This window comes from Heteronotia binoei, chromosome 8 (genome assembly GCF_032191835.1).
Source record: "Heteronotia binoei isolate CCM8104 ecotype False Entrance Well chromosome 8, APGP_CSIRO_Hbin_v1, whole genome shotgun sequence".
Taxonomy (NCBI): Eukaryota; Metazoa; Chordata; class Lepidosauria; order Squamata; family Gekkonidae; genus Heteronotia; species Heteronotia binoei.
In genome coordinates this window covers 69579147-69599253 of record NC_083230.1, presented here as the reverse complement: position 1 = coordinate 69599253, position 20107 = coordinate 69579147, and the positions used below count along the sequence as shown (strand labels likewise).

At 41.9% G+C, this 20107-nt stretch overlaps 1 protein-coding gene across 1 annotated transcript; it reads left to right on the top strand.

Annotated features, from left to right (window-relative positions):
* The first annotated feature begins 1783 nt into the window (after window positions 1-1783).
* Window positions 1784-19703, top strand: UBE2N (ubiquitin conjugating enzyme E2 N). The gene is made up of 4 exons (XM_060245185.1): window positions 1784-1971; window positions 16260-16506; window positions 16663-16803; window positions 19015-19703. The coding sequence occupies exons 1-4, from the start codon at window positions 1942-1944 to the stop codon at window positions 19053-19055; spliced, it is 459 nt and encodes a 152-aa protein (XP_060101168.1). The 5' UTR covers window positions 1784-1941; the 3' UTR covers window positions 19056-19703.
* Window positions 19704-20107: the final 404 nt, after the last annotated feature.

Genomic DNA, 20107 nt, shown 5'->3' with positions numbered 1-20107 from the left:
AATGTTGGAGTTGGATGCATGGAATATACTCAGACAATACAGATTAGCAGTAATCTAATTACGTAGGTTCCCAGCTCCCCTGCCTCACTATCCCAAAATTTCTGGCAATGGGCCTGTTACCAAGCAGCAGGTGTGGACTGGATTAAAAACCCAAGAAAAAGAAAAGTGAAATTAGAATCAGCAGATCTTGATGAAGGCCTATATAATTACTTATGGATTAAGAAACAACTAAAAAGATAATAATACAAGAGGAAGAAGACTGCAGATTTATTCCCCACCCTTCTCTCTAAATCAGAGACTCAGAGCGGCTTACAATCTCCTATATCTTCTCCCCCCACAACAGACACCCTGTGAGGTGGGTGGGGCTGAGAGGGCTCTCACAGCAGCTGCCCTTTCAAGGACAACTCCTGTGATAGCTATGGCTAACCCAAGGCCATTCCAGCAGGTGCAAGAAGAGGAGTGGGGAATCAAACCCAGTTCTCCCAGATAAGAGTCTGCATACTTAACCACTACACCAAACTGGCTCTTATGTAGAAGTCATGTAATCAGAGATGGACTTCTGAGAATATAGTTTACATTCCAGAATTTATTGTGCCCCTCAAACTCTTTGCTTATGTCCCCAATAAAAACTCCTTATGATAAGAATATGAGAAATAAAAATGATGTTTAACTTATGGCATGATGATAAACACTCTGGGGAAAATCAAGTCTTGGTGAGATATTAAAGAAGGTGTAAACATTCAGGGACTGATATATTATCAATTAGTCTCAAGACTAAAGGAGATCATGAGTATTGAAAGTGGTGTTCTAAGACAGGGATGGCCAATGGCAGCTCTCCAGATGTTTTTTGCCTACAACTCCCATCAGCCCCAGTCATTGGCCATACTGGCAGGGGCTGATGGGAGCTGTAGGCAAAAAACATCTGGAGAGCTACCGTTGGCCACCCCTGCTCTAAGAGATGCCAGTGAATTTGAGCAGCTGATTATAGAACAAAAAAAGCATTTACTACTATTGATATTTTACTCCAGCTAGAAATGGAAGATCAACAAGTTCAAATGTATGATTAAGTGGATACAAAATCATAAATAACAGATGTCTATGCAACAATGAGAACAATTATGGGAAAAATTTACAAAATGTTTTTCAGATGACATATAACTCCAAAGGCTATTGAGAAATTGCATGAATACTACAAAGGAAAATGCTGTAAATGTCAAGACATAGATGGAATCTTCGCTGTATAGGCTTTTCTATAAAAGAATTTTAATATCTTTCTAAAACATGTGAATGACCCATCCAAATGAGCTTTCTTGGATAGAGGATCACTTTTCCCTCGTTCTGATCAGACTAAAGAGACAGTTGAAGTAGCACCACTTTGGAGATGTTAAGGCATCAGAGAACAAGAAACACATATTTTCGATTAAATATTTAAAATGTGATCTGTCCTAATAGACACATGGATGAGCCAGTGTGGTTGTATGTTATCAGGGTGGTGGTTGGAAAACTGGGGACTGCCTCATGTTTTCACTCAGCCATTAATCTCATTGGGTGACCTTTACTCAGTCATTTTTCTGCCAGCCTAACTGGCCTCGCTGTCTTGTTATGAGGATGAAGTGCAAGAAGGTAGAACCACAGAGAAAGACCTTCCTTCGAGAAAGACCTGAAGACACGCGCGATAGAGAAGGAGGGGCCATGAGCCTGTGCCAGGCACATTTGAGTTAACGGTGCACTTTCCAGGTAGCCTTGAGCTGATTTTAAAACGACAGCGCGTTCTTTTCCCAGTCCTGCTTTGCTGTCGGCCTTATCTGGACTACAGTTTCCAGTTCGCATTGGGGAACACTCCAAGTGACGTTGCAGGAAGTGAAGCGTGGATCTCTTCCGGTAGTGCGTAAGCCCGAGAGGAGCCGAGACCCAGCGGAGCCTGAATCCCGATAAGACAAGATGGCCGGGCTGCCCCGCAGGATCATCAAGGTATCCGCTTTCCTCCTCACGCCGCCTGTCCCCTTCCTTCCCTCCTTCCTCTTGGCAGCTAGAGACGGGTCTCCTGGGTAGGCCGCGCCAGCCCTGCACAAGGGCCTGGGGAGGGAGGAAGCGCTGCGCTTCCGGTGAGCGGGGGGTTCGGGCAGCTTCCCTTCTTGGCGGCTGCAGAGCGCGCGGAGGGAGAGGGTGGCTGGAGATGGCAGCTACCGCCATTTGTGGCAGGCGGGTGGGCGGGAGCGGCCGGCGGGAGGGACTGGGGGCGGCGGGGCCTCCGAACATTGCCTTGCTGTGAATGAATGGGCTAGAAGGCCCTTTCCGGGCCTGGGTTCTGAGCCTCTCCTTGCTGCGCGAGGCTCAGCGCTGGCTCTGTCCCTTCGCCGCAGCCGGCGCCCCTCGACTCACGGCGGGGAGAGATGGGCGGCGGCGGCGGCGGTGACAGGGCGCGCGCGCTCTCGCGGGGCGGGTGTGTTGCGACCTGGCGACTGTCCCTGCAGGCGGCTCGAAGCGGCAAGCGAAATCTCGTGGAAAAGCAGCGGCTCAGTAGCCTTCCGTCGCTACTCCCTTCTTTAGAGCTAGAGAAGAACTGGTGGCCTGCCTACTCTAGAGTAATGCAGCTCTTTCCTTCTTTCTCCTTCTGCGACGGGGTTAGAGAGGCTTTTCTTAATTTCTGCCGTGACTCAGGAACCCTTGCATAAGACAGTCCGCTCACACCGTTTACACGGTACATACGCTAGGTCTTTCCTTTCCTTTTCTTGAATGTTACCCTGCTTGACTGACTTTGGCTTCTGTGCCGCTCTAATGTACAAGCTGAAGGTGACCAACAACTTATCAGTATAAAAGAATTTGCAGTACAGTGTATGTATCATGTTAATTTATAATCCTGTGTAGCGTGAATACTTAGAAGTATGCATTTCAGTAAAAGGTAACGGTAGTCCCCTGTGCAAGCACCAGTCGTTTCTGATTCTGGGGTGACATTGCATCATGGTAGACTTTTTATGGGGTGATTTGCCATTGCCTTCCCTAGTCCTCTACACTTTACCCCCAGCAAGCTGGGTACTCATTTTACGAACCTTGGAAGTTTGGAAGGCTGAGTCAACCTTGCGCCTGCTGTCTAAACTCAGCTTCTGGTGGGATCAAACTCAGGTCGTGAGCAGAGTTTGGACTGCAGTATGGCAGCTTACCACTCTGCACTGTGGGGCTCCTTGTACTTCAGTACCATGTACCATATCTTTATGTTCAGCCAAACTGGGCTATGGTTAACATGGATCACCATTTTAGTTTAAGGTAGTTGATGAGATGTACAGGTCCATTTTTGGCTTTTCACAGAATAAAGGAGCTTCACCAAATTCCATAGTAAGATGATGAATTAAAGTTCATCATGAAGTTTGGCTGGTTCATAGTTTGCAAAGCAGTGTTCATGAACTGAAGAACCACCATGAACTTCCATGAATTTTGGTGCAGTTTGTTGTGATTCATGAAGAACAGAATCACTGCTTTCTGCTCCCTGTGAAAAGCTGCAGAAAGCAGGGGTTTCTAAACCGCTGAGTGGCAGAGACTGCTGCTTGTTTGGCTTAAACGGTTTTGAGCCATTTAAACCCTGTTTTCTGGTCCCCACTGCTCAGTGTTTGGAAACCTGCTTTCTACTCCCTGTGGCTTTTCAGAACCATTTAAACTAAACAGCTGAGTAGTGATCCCTTCTATTCAACTGTTTTAAAACTTTTGCTTCCTGCAAAATGCTGCAGGGAGCAGAAAGCAGGGGTTTAAACATCAAATGGCATACAAACCAATTGGGTTCATGAGCTAGTGTATTGGTTTGTTGTTAAGTTACTAACTAGACTGCACCAATGCAGTTTGTGCCCATCCCTCGTAAAGACATGGGAAATGGAACTGTCAAGTTGGAGTATGAGGGTCCTAATGTTAGTCCTGATGTTGATACCTTGCAGCTACTGGTTGCTTACAGCTCAGCTCCATGATGTCCCTGATTCAGAAAGTCATTCTGGCAACATGGCCTTCCAAAATAATCTTGCCAGCACAAGATGACCTTCCTGCTAAGGAGAATAGCTGTTAAGGTCTATATTAGTTTGTTGCAACTGAAATTTATGCACTGGCTGCCCATTGAGTACCGGATTCGCTTCAAGGTTTTAGTTCTAACATTTAAAGCCTTATGCGGCCTGGGACCAACATACCTGCAGGACCGTCTCCTTCCATATATGCCTAGGAGGTCGTTACGTTCGGCCTCCCAACATCTGTTGGCCATTCCTCACCTTACCTCGGACCAGGGCTTTTTCAGTCCTGGCCCTGACCTGATGGAATCAGCTCCCTATTGAGTTCCGGCCCCTACCTGGCTTATTAGCCTTCTGTAGGGTCTGTAAAATAGAGCTGTTCCGCCAGGCTTTTAGCTGAGGCTGCGGGTGTCTATTCTTGATCAGGTTGGCCTCCCTGGCCAGCACTGTCATCTGTGCTAGGAAATGGAATAAAAACTGCCATCTCTATGAGATATCGTGATGTAAGATGACTAGACTGGGCAATATGTGATGATATGGTAATCTGATTGCTGTTGAGTTGTCTGTTTATAGAATGTTTTTATTGTATTTTATTGTTTTATCATATGTTGTACTCTGCCCTGAGTCCTACAGGGAATAGGCGGAATAGAAATGTACTAAAATAAATAAATATCTAATTCTGAGTTCTCAGACTACAATGTATTTTGGTTGTTTGTATGATTCACCTGGTGCATCTTTATTTATGTGGGTTTCTATCCTACCCTCCCCATAAATGGGCTCAGGGCTGGTAACAACAAAGTAAAGACAGTAAAAACTAGTTTTGTCTTAAAAACAGCCATGCAATCTAAATTCACTAAAAATGGCAAAAGACAAATAACAATCAGACGTAAGCCCTTGAGCTGGGCAGATAAAATGGTGAGTGGGACTGGAGGTGGGTTCAGATTTAATTGTTCCATGGTTTTCTTCAATGACTTTTCTATCAGTTGTTTTGGATTCCTCTTGCAGCAAAGATTTGTTGGACTGAACCTGTATGCTGAGCTCTTGGGATGAAACTTTCCTTGTACTGAAGTTTTCTCCAGCTGTGCAAAGTAGATAAGCATTACATAGTGCTTTCAGTATTCAGTCTGCTTATATTATCCCAGTAACAGTAGCCCCATAAGATATACTGTTTTTATCCCCATATTACAGTTGGCGGCTGAAGGTGAGAGTATGGTTTTGGACCTGAGGCTTTGGGGTGAATTTATGGCTCCTGTGGGCTCTGAGCTGGTACTTTTTGGCTCACAGCTCATTCTCTCCGTGTACTATACCAGTTTCTCCTGCGAAAATTCCAACTAGTGTTACAGTCGTACACATAATTCCAAATGGCTAGTTTTGGTAGACTGTGGGACAAAATACAACAAGTCCAGTGACACTTTCAAGAATTACAGAAGTGCTTATGTTGGAACAAATTCTAAATATAATGCAAGGCTTGAGATATATATATCAAAGGCTTTGTGTGTGTGAGAGAGTGAGAGAGAGAGAATAGTGCTGGTAATAGAATCATAGAGTTGGAAGGGGCCTCCAGAGTAATTTAGTCCAACCCCATGCACAATGCAGGAACTACCTCACCACCACGCCCCCAGTGACCCCCAATGACCCCTGTTCTATGTCCAGAAGATGGCAGTCTTTAAAGCATAGAACACTGTCCTAAATATTGCTATGACAGTTAAAATGAGAGGCTGTTTTATTTATCTCGGCTTTAAAGCAGCTGACTGTCAACAGTTTTATCATTTTAAAATATTTAACAAGTGTAGTCTATTTAGCACATATGAATTTTTAATGTATCAGCTCTATACTTTAGAAAAATTAACACATGAACAGGCTCTGGAGTCCATTTTGTGCACAGATGACTAACTGGGATGCCAGCATTAGAAAATATACACTCTGCAGGTACAGACAATCCTGGAATGATCAGGTATCCTTAGCCAGTTTTCAAAACTTTGGGAAATGTTTAAATGTTTGAAGCAATGTATTCATGATAAACTTACAATTCTTAATATGTAATATTTTATGCTCCTCACTGTCAGTTATGACTAGGATTGCAGCCTTCACACGAAGATGCTGTGCAGTATATCGAAACCAAGTCTCAGACTAGAGGGGCTTTCAATATCCCCCCCCTTTTTTTTGAGATTTCACCAAACATTTTTGTGCAACATCAATCAAAAACTGAAAATGAAACTTGATATCCTTTTTGGCAGTCAGTTATGACCTAATAAGAGCCCCATGGCGCACAGTGTTAAAGCTGCAGTACTGCAGTCCTAAGCTCTGCTCACGAATTGAGTTCGATCTGCGGTGAAAGCTGGGTTTTCAGGTAGCTGGCTCGAGGTCGCCTCAGCCTTCCATCCTTCCAAGGTTAGTAAAATGAGTACCCAGCTTGCTGGGGGGGAAGTGTAGATGACTGGGGAAGGCCATAGCAAACCATCCCATAAAAAGTCTGCTGTGAAAACGTTGTGACAGCAACGTTACCCCAGAGTCAGAAACGACTGGTGCTTGCACAGGGGACCTTTTCTTTCCTTTTCCTATGACCTAATATTGAATATATTTATACCAACCTCAGATTTAATTTCTGGTAGCAAATTCCATATCTCTCTGTACTTATGTCAAACTGTAGAAAAACCTAAACTCCCAAGCAGATGAATCTTTACCAAAACAGAGCTGAAAAAAAAAATCTCTGGAGTCTAAAATTTGGATGCTGGTAAAAGATAAAGATAGTCCCCTGTGCAAGCAGCAGTCATTTTCGACTCTGGGGTTATGTTGTTTTCACAATGTTTTCACAGCAGACTTTTTATGGGGTGGTTTACCATTGCCTTCCTCAGTCACTTACACTTTCTCCCCAGCAAACTGGGTACTCATTTTACCGACCTCGGAAGGATGGAAGGCTGAGTCAAGCTGGAGCCGGCTACCTGAACCAGCTTCTGCTGGAATCGAACTCAGGTCGTGAGCAGAGGGCTCCGACTGCAGTACTGCAGCTTTACCACTCTGTGCCATGGGGCTCATGGATGCTGGTACCTAGAGATAAATGACACTTTCTAAGTTGCCACATCTTTTTGAGAGGTTACAGTTTTCTTCTTCCATGTGATTTTAGCGAAGTTAGTGGTGATAACCATTCTTGCCGTTACAGAAAGCCTTTTAAACCCCCCCCCTACAGTTCCAATGTATAGAGTCTTTGCTTTTCTCTGTTTGGATATTGTAGATAGGAAGTTAAAGAAATGAACAGGAATGCATATGAAGCTGCCTTATACTGAGTCAGCAGAACAAAGTTCGAGTCCTGTGGCACCTTTAAGACCAACAAAGTTTTGGTCGTCTTATTGTTGATCTTCATGTGAAAAACCCAAAAATCCAAGGTGTCATATGTAATATGTGACAATATCCAAAACTCACTATACATACATGAAGATTACAGAAATCACATAAAATGAGCTCCTGGGTACTACTCATTTAGAAAAATGATTTTCAGTGAGTTCTAAAGCTTTCCATTAATTGGTTCTGTTTTGCCACATAAATCTTAATAAGGGTTTAACTTTTGTTCCTACCTCCAAGTACAATGCTTTCCAAACTAGAAAAGATCTTTTAAAATTAACTACCGTATTTTTCGCTCCATAAGACGCACCTGAACATAAGACGCACCTAGTTTTTAGAGCCGTTTGTGTGAATTTAGAAGCATTTGTGTGAATTTTTTGCAGTATTCGCTCCTTAAGACGCACACACTTTTCCCTCCACTTTTTTGGGGGGGAAAAGTGAGTCTTATGGTGCAAAAAATACTGTAGATTGATTAAATTAAGAGAGTTTTCCTCTAACACTACCGATAGACATTTTAAATGCAAATCTAGATAACCCCCTGTGTCCAACAATCCAAATATTTTTACTTTTGAGAAAATGATATTGGGAGATACAGAAAGATAATAATAATAGTAATTTTTAATTTATATCCTGCCCTCCCCACCAAAGCAGGCTCAGGGCGGCTTACATAGCATAAAATACAACATTACAATAGTACAATTAAAAAATACCCCAATTACATAACAGTTATGTTCCTTAGTTAAATATACAATTACATTAAAAACAGCAATTAAACTAACAATTTAAAACCATACTTTAATTTGGTGCTTCGATCTTGATATAACACAGTTTGAAAACTGTGGGCATAGACATTGGCAGAATCTTTATCTGAAAAAAATAGTGTTAGATGAATTACTTAAAACTACACTAATTACCCAGGGATACCAGGGATTGACCCTGAGACCTCCTGTGTGTAAAGCAGATGTTCTATCACTGAGCTATAGCTCCTTCCCAAAGCTAAACAGAGATCACAAATGATTTAGTCTCTGAACTGCATCATGCATTTCAGTGTCCTTGTGTTTGGTGGATGGTATGAGGAATTTGCATCAGATGCTCAGTGGGAGTATTTTGCTTCCAAGATTCGCACATGCCCTTTTCTCCCTGCAGCTGTGGTTCATGGTTAGAAGCAGCTTCAGCCTTCTCCCTACCAATCCTGTTTCCTATGGAGATGCTTTTGACTCTGCAAAACCCACAGGGTTGTTAAAGGAAATGAAAAAGACATGAGGAAGATTGGAGCTGCTTCTACCCATTCATGGTTGTCACAAGAAGGGAAGAACATGTGTGAATCTCAGAAGTGCAAAACTCTCATTGAGCATCCAGTCCAAAGTCTCTCTGTTCTTCGCCAATGAACTCCAGGACACTGTATCGTACAAAGTGAATGCTTTATGTTTTGGTTGGATGTGAAACAAGAATCAGCCCCTGTGCTGCTTGGGCATGTGGCAAAGAACTCTTTGCAAGAGCTGTGTAGCAACAATAACAAAAATAGCAGACTATAAGTGAAGGCAGAATGTGTGTATCTCTGTTAAATGGGATGTGTATGAAGTTGAGACATTGGGTTGGAACTAGACTAAATTTTCCCATGGCAGAATGGAACAGTTCTGCATGGACTCTTATCTGGGGAAATGAGGTTTGATTCCCCACTCCTCCACCTACAGCTGCTGAAATGGCTTTGGGTCAGCCATAGCTCCCGCAGAGTTATCCTTGAAAGGGCAGTGTCTATGAGAGCTCTCTCAGCCCCACCTACCTCATAGGGTGTCCGTTGTGGGGCAGGAAGATTAAGGATGTTGTAAGCCACTTTGAGATTCAGAGTGGATGGTGGGGTATCTTCTGATCCCCACAAAATGCTGTCCCTGGGGGATAGGGGAGCCTGCAGGATGATGTATTGGGGGGAGATCTACAGCAGGAAAGGGGAGTGGCTGCAACTGCCAATTTAATCTGGATCCAACCCCTTGTATTGAGTCTGTTTTGAAGATCTGCTTCATCTTCTGTATCAGATGTTCAGCTATCAGGTATTCAGCTCACAATCTTGATCTGGCTCTGTGATAATTTTGTGACTATACAGCATAATGTGTTATGCATTTGGAGAATTGTGTTTAGACTCTTCAAGGAATGTCCCAGCTCTTGTGCTGTATTTTGTATGCAATGCAGAACAAGTGTTGGCCCTTTGATAACAATTTTTATTAAATTGTTTGCTCCTTTAATGGAAGGTCTAGAAAATACAGTGGGTTGAGAATGAGTTGCAGGAATTGCCCTACAGAGGAGGAGTTGTAGGAATTGCCCTACAAGGTTGAACAAAGAAAGCTGTAGAGCATTCGTAATCATTCCATACACTTTTACAGACATAAAGTCATGTTGGCTTTGAATCTATATATATTGGAAAAACTGGTGGATCCTTCTGCCAACTCTTTGTATAAAGATGAAATGTGGAGGTTCCTGTCAGGGTACTCCTGTCTCTCCCTTTGACTTTTTCTCCTGTGATAGTGGCCTCATGTCAACAGGGCCAACGGGTGGGAGTAGGCAGGGCAGGCAGCTGCCTAGGGTGCTACCTTGCCCTGGGGGTGCTGTGAGGCCCCCCCCCCCTTACTCCCTTTTGCCCATGCAGAATGCTCCTCTGAGTCTTAAAGGCAGACTTAAAGTCTGCCTTAAAGGCAGACTCAGAGGAGCTCTACACAGTGCAGTAAGCTCTTTGGAGGCTTCCTTGGAAGTCTCGGAAGAGCGTATTGTTTTAGCGGTGCCTGGCTGCTTTTTGTCACTCCCTCATCCCCTGCTCACCTGGTGTGATGACGTCACTTTCTGTGACATCATCATGCTGTGTGTGCAATAATATCCCCCAAGGGAACTTGTGGGGGAGCACAGCGAAGAGGGCTGCCTCTAGTGGAAGAACCCCTAGCGCCAGGGCTGCATGTCAGTGATTGTATCACTCCACTGTGAGTTATGCATGTCCCTATTTCTTCTTTGGGGAGGAAGGTGGGGAATTAGCTAGCAGCAGCTGAGTAAGATCTAGGCTTTGTTTACCCTTGGTTCTTCAGTTACATAGCCTAGGTATGGCAAGAGTTGCAGTCTGAAAGCCAAGCACCAAGGGGACTCTTGGCCCTTGCCTCTTAGCCCATCGTTTGCAACCTCTAGATCTGAGTGAGCATATCTGGGGGACTCAGGACTGGTCTAGGGTGCCTTTAGGGTAACTTCTTGTTAGTTTCGGTCATTTACATTGCATTTCTGTGTCTTCAAATTGCTTGTCTATAATGCGGTATTTTTGTAAGCCACTTTGGGTCCTTGTTGGTGAGGAAGTGGACTAGAATAAATTGAGTTAATATTTGCAGAATTTAGTTATTGGATTTGTATTCAAATTTTTATTTTGATACTTAACATTGCGGCTTGTGGTATTTATAAAGCAATTGTTGATGGTTACCACTAATACAGACAGGTGGCTGGAACTTGCAGAGCTTAATTGTTAGTGGTTGTTTTAACACATATGATTCTACAGAGGTAATGGGTAAGAAATGGTGCATTATTGTATGACTGAGGAGATCAGGCTGTTTGGCCTCCTAATGAACTAATCCCAAGATCAGCTCACCAGATTTGACACCTTTGGTTATGCATTCTTCATAACTAAGTGGCTAATGTGTTTACAATGGCAATTGCTAAATGCCTAAAATATACTGGAGTTCTCCAATGTTGAAGCAAGCCTTTAGAATGAAGGTGCAGGCAGTTGTGCAACTGCTCCCTTAGAAGTTCCACTCTCTACCTCTTGCTCTGCTGCCGATCTCTCTTAACACAACTGGCATAGCACTTACATGGCCTCCTTGCAGAATTGTCTTTGACTCCATTTCATCCGGGCTGATGCTCTTCAGTGTCATCTAAATGTTCTTCAGTGTCATCTCAGTGGTCTTTGATGTCATCTCACACAATGGCCTTGATGTGGTGATTCTCAGATGGTGCAGTCTTCATGGATTTACCTCTGAAAATTCTTTGGTGTAGTGGTTAAGCATGCAGTCTCTTATCTGGGAGAACTGGGTTTGATTTCCCACTCCTCCACTTGCAGCTGCTGGAATGGCCTTGAGTCAGCCATAGCTTTTGTAGGAGTTGTCCTTAAAAGGGCAGCTGCTGCAAGAGCTCTCTCAGCCCCACCCACCTCACAGGGTATCTGTTGTGGGGGAGGGAAGGTAAAGGAGATTGTAGGCTGCTCTGAGATTCCGAGTATAGGGTGGGATATAAATTCAATATCATCATCTTTTTCTTGTTGCTTTCTTCCATTTCCATTTGCTGCGTGTAGTTTCATCTCTGAACTTTTTCTGGGGCTGTTGTGGTAATGCCAGCTGTTTGTTCAGCTTCAATAGTGGCACCACAGTGTCTATAGCCTGGGCATATCTGAGGGTGTGAACTGAAAGACAAGCCTTGGGGCTCTCGGTTCTCAGCCTAAGGACTGCAACCAATGGCCTTGGTCAGATGATTTAACCTGGTGGATACTAACTCAGGATGTCTTGTCTACCTTTTGTCTTTTGTTTGTTATGTGTAAAATGTAAAAGAGTATTTTTGGTAAGCTGCTTTGGGTCCCCATTGAGGCAAAAAGTGGTAAAAAAATATATGCCACAGATAATTGGCATTTGGTAAACACAGGATACCCGGTGAATATTTGGCAAAAATACAATGTATCCGAGTAGCACACACTTAATTCTTTTAGGGAAATGTCATTAAAGACACAGTAGACCAAAAATGCATTAAAGAATACAAAAAGTCCCAGTGCACAGAATTCTCTCATAGTCCAAAATCCAGTACTTGGAATGTACTCTTCCATAACATGGAAATATCTCCTCAGAGGAGTAATAGGAGACTGGTTTCAGCCATGCCTTCCTCAGTCAGAAGTTGCACCGCACATCACCGCGTATCTCTCCTCCAGTTCCATAAATGATCATTTGCTAGTGGGAACCTGGTCTTACTTAATTCACGGGCAATGCCTTGCACTAAACTTCACTGCTGGTCACGTCCTCCCTTGCTCCAGACATCATAAAAAGTAACAAATGCTTAAATACTGAAATATCTCAAAAGTATGTGTAAAAATGCCTAAATACTTAAACATGTTTAATTTGCTCTCAGTAGTAAATAAAATGTAATTTATTCCAGCCTGTGATGTGCAGTCAGCATTACTGTCAATGCTCATTTCTGCCGCAGAAAAGTGGCAAAAACGCTTAACTCCTTTTTTTTTGATGTGCTGATTTGAAAACAGTTTTCCTTATTCAACTTGGCTGGTTTTAAATCCTTACCCACGCAACACTTTCACAGCTTCCACTGAAGCTATAATACAGGATCTTTGCATACTGCCAGTGTATTGATCACTTGTCATCCTCTGTATTCCATATACCTGAAGTATATTAGTATCCATTAGTATATGGAGACAACAGTAACTAGGTTTCCTTTTTTGCCCTTAATCAGAGGATAGCTTATTAACTCTGGTTCCTCCATAATTTAATATGAGCAAATAAACATGAACACTGCTCCCCATGTAAGTACCGGAATGGTGATGGAAATGTGCCATCTCCAGCAGTTTTTCTTGCATGAATTGGGGGGAATCAGCAAAGAACCAATGACAGGAAATAGTTTCATAACCTCTAAGGTGTGTTCATATATGAGCGTGTGATTCAGACTGAAGTGGCAAGGAGGAGTAAAATGGCTTAGTAGTGACTGAGCAAACAAACAGGTGACAGGGAATAAGATCTGCAACTGTTTCTTCACATGTATGACAGGTGTTTAGTAATCTCAAGTTCTTTAAACTTTTTTGACTAGTGGCTGAGCTCTAATAATAGCTCTGTCTCCTTTAAAAGTTATGAAGAGGCATGGAAAGGGGATCATATGTCTTAACAAGCAGTGAGCAAAGCAGAGAAAATGATTGACAGGAAAATGAAAGGTATCTTCATTCTGGTACTTCCTGAATTTGATAAAAATTGCTTTTAACATTAGTGCATTACATGTAATGTGTGGAATTCCAAATGACAATGTTTTTGCTTAGTGGTCTGAGATAGATAGGACAGGACTTTAGAGAGTGGGAAAGGGAGTGATACATCTAATGAATGGGAAGGCCTGAAAAGTTTTTGTGGTTAAAGTGGATTTGCGAAGTGATTAAGAAGGAAAGAAGAAAACTGTCTTGATGAGGAAATGCAGATGAGAAGTTGCTTAGCGTAAGGGTTAGAGATGTAGTGTTTCTAGCAATGCGTGAAGCTGTAGTTAAGCCTGTGCATTTGGAAACTGGGCTAAATACTTGAGTAGTCTCTTGCCTACTTTGACAACATGAAACATGTTATGTTTTTATTAAACTGTATATATTATTGTATTGATGAAATTGAAAAGATAACAATATTAGGTTTATTTTAGCAATGTTTGTCCAGAAGAAGATCCGAATAATCATGAAATTTGGTCCGTGAACCCAAAGGAACAATATCGACTCGGTTACCTCTAACATCTGCCTCCTGTGCTTTTGAAACTAAGAGGGGACTTTCCAAAAACAGTTTGTGTCGGAGTATGAGAGGCAGCTGTCTAGAGAAGTCAGAAATTGCACTGGGCTAGCAAAAGACGTTTAACCATATCTAAGCTGTGTATGCCAGCTCTGTATGGAGAGCTGAAAGTTACTCGACTTTATCTTCATTTCCCCCCCCCCCTCCCATTAGTTTGGAAAATGGTAAGGGTTGTTCAGAGAGGGGAAGAGGTTGAAAATTGAAATTGTCAACATCATAGTGAAAACTCAAGTTTTAATGCTTTGGCATTATAATGCAGAAATTAAATAAAGCCATTTTTTTAGAGATGAACTCAAAACAGTATCTCTCATTGGAATTACTGTATTTTCAAATAAGAAATAGCACTAAATGTTAAATTCTTTATTAGTATATTGAACATGAACCACAATCCTCTGCACACAGTAAGCTGCATGTAGGTCCCACTGAACTCTCTGATCCTCTTTAGACTGTGTGTTCAGTAGCAACTATAGACCAAACTAGTCCATCTTTAGTTTTTCAGTATCCCCCACATCACAGTGAATGTATATTTGAAAATCTAGCATTAATTTTTTAAATTAGAATCAGTGTTCGACAATTTCATAGCTTCTGATTCTGAACTTCCGGTCTGAGCTTCAGGAAATGGAAGATTTGCATAAATTCTTAACATGTTAACTTGCTTTTGTGCACATGTTCATCAGTCCTTGACTTGATACAGGAGATAAAGTGAGAAGTAGGGAGGTACTGCTTGAACCTCACTGTCAGTCATCTGACCTGCATCATGCCCCATTTACACAGACTGTAGATCTGAACAAAATTGTTCAGCATTTGATAGTGGACAGAAACCTTGCAGTTTGACAGTTACCTTGCTAGTGACTAGACCCGGTGCAAAGAGAGGATTCGTCATCATCATCATGGCTGGGATGTTGGAAGGGAACATCTTGAGTGGTATTTTTATACTTACTACTTTCCACCAATTATTGCATCTCTCATTGGCTTTGGAGGACTTTCTGAGTCTGTGTAAGCTTGGGTCCTGTTCGTCTGAAAATTTTTACATTATCTGGGACTGCAAATATTCTAGGCTAGGCAGGGCAAACTCTTTGTATCTGCTGGCAGATTGAGGAGTGGTGGTACACAGAGACACACAGAAACTAGCACTCTTCTCCCTTCACCCCCCACAGTTGGTAGGCAGCTCACATGGTTTGCTGGAAGCATGGAAAAGGTATGCTTATATCAGCTGGCAAACAGAACAGATCTGAGAATGGGGGTGGTGGAATAGAGAAGCCAAGGCTGCAGCCCTCTGTAGTACAGCTGTAAATTCCTCTTTTCTGTTCAGATCCTTGTGCTTGATCTTATCTAGGAATAGGAGACCACATGACCCCTCCTGATTTCTCTTTTGTGAGTACTACATAACCCTAGGGTCAAATGATTCTTTAAGTAATTACTTGGGGAAATTTTTTGCTTTTTTTTTTTGTAGAAGAACTTGAAAATACATTTTTTTCTGCTTTTGTCTTCATTTATGAATGTAAAGTACTTAAAATACACAAGGGGTGCCTTTGTGAAGATTATCATATTGGTATTAACCTTTCTGCAGAGATTTATGGAAATTTTAATTTGCAGCATGTTTTATTCAGTATTGTGTGTTGGGCATTCTGTTTGCACATCCCTGATAAGGGTGCATTCAGTATGCAGCATCACTCAATGCTAAGCATTTCCTTTAAAAATTGCATCCACCCAACTTTTGTGAAAGATGCACACAAGTAGAGAAAGCAGTCTTGGTTTACATTTGAGTGTTTTTTTAAATTAACTGATTTTATCTTTCATTGTGAATAGTTTAAAAAAAATTAAACATCTATATCCAGAATATGAACTATGAAATATTGGCCTTGAAATATCAAGCTTTTAAAATTGCATGAAAAGATTACTTGACATTATTTCACTTTTTTTTACTAATGAAAGGCTAATCTAAATCTTGTTTCTCAAATTGCTCTTTTATGATGAGACTGTAACTCGGGGACAGAGCTTATGCTTTGCTAGTCTGTGTAGAAAGGCTTTTCTCAGGATCTTTCTTCTGATACATTCCTGTTTATTTTCCTGCTAATCAGAGTAATTGTAACAAGGCGGTATCACACTGCTTCTCTCGTGTGTGTATACAAAATGTACTAATAGCTGAAATGACCCAGCTTCATGCAAATTAGATGGGGCACAGAATTGGCAGTTCTTAACTGTAGGGAATCACATGGCATTCCAACCTCCTGGACTTCTATGTTTATTGATATCTTAAAGTATTCATTACTAGGAAGTTTTGTGTAGAGTTAGGAACATGTATTGAAATGAGAACAATTTGAAGATGGTTCTTGTCAGTGGAAAGTTGCATAGTATGTTTCTATTTAATTGCTTTCCCCCCCTTTTTCAGGAAACCCAGCGCTTGCTGGCAGAACCTGTTCCTGGAATAAAGGCGGAACCAGATGAAAGCAATGCACGTTATTTTCATGTGGTCATTGCAGGTCCACAGGATTCCCCCTTCGAGGGTGGGACATTTAAACTTGAACTATTCCTTCCGGAAGAATATCCAATGGCAGCTCCGAAAGTACGTTTCATGACCAAAATTTATCATCCTAACGTAGACAAATTGGGAAGAATATGTTTAGATATTTTGAAAGGTAAGTGTTTGGAATCGTCAGAGTGATACATTTTCTCTTCCATACCTTAAAGTTACTAAGATATTTAACAGGTTGTTTCATACTGTAGTCATCTATTAAAGAGAAACGTTCTGTATTAACAATGTTGCTTTAGTACTCTAACTTTTCCCTTCTCAGACAAATGGTCTCCAGCTTTGCAGATCCGTACAGTTCTGCTATCAATCCAGGCTTTGTTAAGTGCTCCCAACCCAGATGATCCACTAGCAAATGATGTAGCTGAGCAGTGGAAGACCAATGAAGCCCAAGCCATAGAAACAGGTGGTGTAACCTTTATTGTACATCTTAATTATTCGATATATGAAACAGTTCCCCCATATAGGCTTAGGAACATAATTAAAAAATTTTGTAGATGCACCAGAATTCATACATTAATACAGTGGATATATTTTAGATTTGGGATACATTTGATCTTTTGGAATTATGATAACCATGCCTGGATTTTAGAAATGCATACACCTTTCTAAGCGCAGACTGTATTTGAAGGATCAAGAGCTGGTTTCAGTGCATCAGTGGCCAGTTGCTCAAATGACAAAATGTAGCAGTTGAGCAGGAGGTCTCCATGGCAATGTTTGCGATCTTGGAACTGTAATTTCTGATGTAAGACTACAACCTCCCAGCAATCTTACAGGGCTCGCACAGGTAATAGTTCAATAAACATTAAGTCAGCTAATTTTAAGAGGAGGATTATAAAATTATAAAGCAACAGGGTTGTAACTTCTCTTTTGTGAGTACTAGATAGGGTTGGGCACAGATCAGGAAATCACAGTTTGGTTTGCAAACTGAACTGGCTTGATTCCCAAACCAGTTTGTGAACCAAACCTGAAACAGTTTGAATGAAAAATGCCACCCCGGGGGTCTACAAGGCTCCAACTCACAGGGGATCTCCTCTATGTGCCCATCAAATTCGGTGAAGTTTGGACTTGAGGAGTCAGTCCTTCACATGCACCTGCTGGTGTGATTTTGAGTCAGTCAGAAAATTCTCACAGAGCTCCACCTACCTCATAAGGTGTCTGCTGTGGGGAGGGGAAGGAAAAGAAGATTGTAAGCTGCTCTGAGACTCCTTCGGGTAGTAAAGGGTGGGGTATAAATCCAATCTCCTCCTCCTCGTTCTCCCCCCCCGCCCCAGGAGAAGGGGGGAATGAAAAGCAGTAACACTCTTTGCAGCAGAGAAACAAACATGGGGGGGGGGGAGGAATTGCAGCACGGAAACTCAGGGAAGGCAATTTCCCAGGTCCCTGGTGGACTAATGTTGATGAGAAATCTTGTGTGGCAGTATGTATTGTAGCCAAGAGATCCAGTATCATGCCCTCAGGCCCACCAGCAATGTTATTTTGCGAACTCATGGACACCCAGAACTCCCAAAGACATGATGCAAACAAAAACAATGTGCAGAACTCCATTGCCTCTATACACCCCTCCTTCCATTGGGAAGAGTGGAGGCAGATGTCTCTGATTGGCAAGCAGCATTGCCTGTCAATCTTTGGAAGGTCCATATTGTTGTTTCCAGGACTGCAGAAGACCACAACTAGCAGCTTTTTCACGCGAAAGCTTCTGGATGGGATTTCTTCTCTGATTGCTTCTGCACTGTAGCAAAACATTTGGATAGGCCCATGCTGAGCATGTGATTCCTGAGCTGTGATTCATGCACCTTGAACTGGGCAAAGTTTGGCCTGGCCTTTTGAGTCTGAACCAGTTCGTATCCATCCCTAGTACTAGACATGGTACAGACTTGTCTTATCTGTTCATGAGAGGTTGTATGTCATAATAGGATCCCCAGATATGTTGATCCTGTGGGCACTTTTGGAATTTGGCAGTAGGGTGGTGGGCTTCACTGCAAAATGGCTGCCTCAGGAGATGGGGCCAATCATAAAATAACTCGGGGGGGCAATATGTTGGGTGGTTGTAAGCAAACCATGAAGTTGGTTTTCTGAATAGGTGCTCCTTTATGGACCTAAAGTAATGCTCCTAGGGGTCTTCTGAAGCACTTATTCCTCAAATGAGGTAGAGAAAAGACAGGATAAAATCTTTGCTTTAGAAAGAAGATATTTTGGGGAAGACACAAGTGGGCACCAGGATACACATCAGTGGGTGTCATGTTGGAGATCCCTGGCCACATTCAGCTTACCATGGCTTGACTGCATCTATCAGTGTAATTCTGCTGTAAAAAAATTTGCTGAAAAATCAAGGTGCATCCGCCTTCATATGATGTCCACAGTAATGGTATATAATAGTAGTCTTTAACAACACACTAATGAGTCTTCGGTGGGGGGGGGGAGATGGGGCATCAGCAGGGCTTTTTTGTAGCAGGAACTCCTTTGCATATTAGGCCACACACCCCTAATGTAGCCAATCCTCCAAGAGTTTACAGGCTCTGCTTCAAAAAAGAGCCCTGGATATCAGAGAATATTTATATGATTAACTGTGAGATGATTTATTTGTTAATACATATTTCTTTCTTTTTTTTTACAGCTAGAGCATGGACTAGGCTATATGCCATGAATAATATTTAAAATGTGCTCTGAAACAGTGTGCATCACTTTTTCCTGTTCTGCCAAGACCTCTTCCTTTTTTGTTTGCATTTAATGGACACAGTCTTAGAAAACATTACAGAATAAAAACCCAGACATCAGTTCTTTGGTGATTTAAATGCGCACTAGCAAATCTGTGTCTTGTCCTAATTCACTCCTGTTCCGCATGAGCAGAGGCTAGAAATATCGGGATTGTTGTGAAAATTGTTTAAAAGCAGTAACAGATCTCTGCTTTTAACAGGTTTCCCCCCCCCCCCATCATGGTTTAAGTGTAAGCACTGTGAATGAAAGTAGTCAGGGTTAGCTGCAGGGATTTTTGTTCTAATTGTGTGGGCCCTTTCTCCCCCTTTTTATGGTGATGCTAATTGCATTGGTTAAAGCAGCTAACCAGTTATACTCTAGAATTTGCCCTCTAGCCAAGTCTAACTTAGACGCTGTAGATGGACAAGCTTGGTTGTTTGAACAAAAAATGGGAACATTAAACATCCATCACCATCACTAATAATATTGTGATTCTTCTGTCAAGTGTAAAAACCCTCCCTTCAAGGAAAAGCTTGTGACCATTTTGTATGGCTTGTCTGGAAAATCTTCTGTAAATCTTATGTTTTAGTAAAATATTTTGTTATTCTACTTTGCCTTTGTACAGTTTGTTTTGCTGTGTTCTTTTTTCACTTGTGACAATCGTATTTTTTTAATGAAGTTAGATTGGAACCTTTCATTTTCACCAGCCTGACAGGTGTAGTAAAATATTGGATTTTTTTCCTGACTTGTATTAATAGGCCATACAACATTATTGTATTCATAATATTTTTGTTGTGTTTTTTTAAAAGCCTCTGGTAAACGTGATCGCTTGTCAGAGTCCAACTAAGTTAGATACATCATTGATGTGTATGTACTTGCAATATTAAGTACCACTGAAGCAGGAAGCTAGCAAAACAAACAGCAGTTTTGGGTGTATATGTAACTTGTCTGTTTTGTGCTAACTATTATCTGGTATCAGACTACACATTTAGAGAACTTGCTTTTTTAAAAAA

Bases quoted from the DNA above. Each gene is read 5' to 3' on its own strand.
- UBE2N (XM_060245185.1), top strand. From the start codon at position 1,942: ATGGCCGGGCTGCCCCGCAGGATCATCAAG. The intron at 1,972-16,259 runs GTATCCGCTTTC...CCCCTTTTTCAG, and splicing joins TGCCCCGCAGGATCATCAAG to GAAACCCAGCGCTTGCTGGC. The intron at 16,804-19,014 runs GTGGTGTAACCT...TTTTTTTTACAG, and splicing joins AGCCCAAGCCATAGAAACAG to CTAGAGCATGGACTAGGCTA.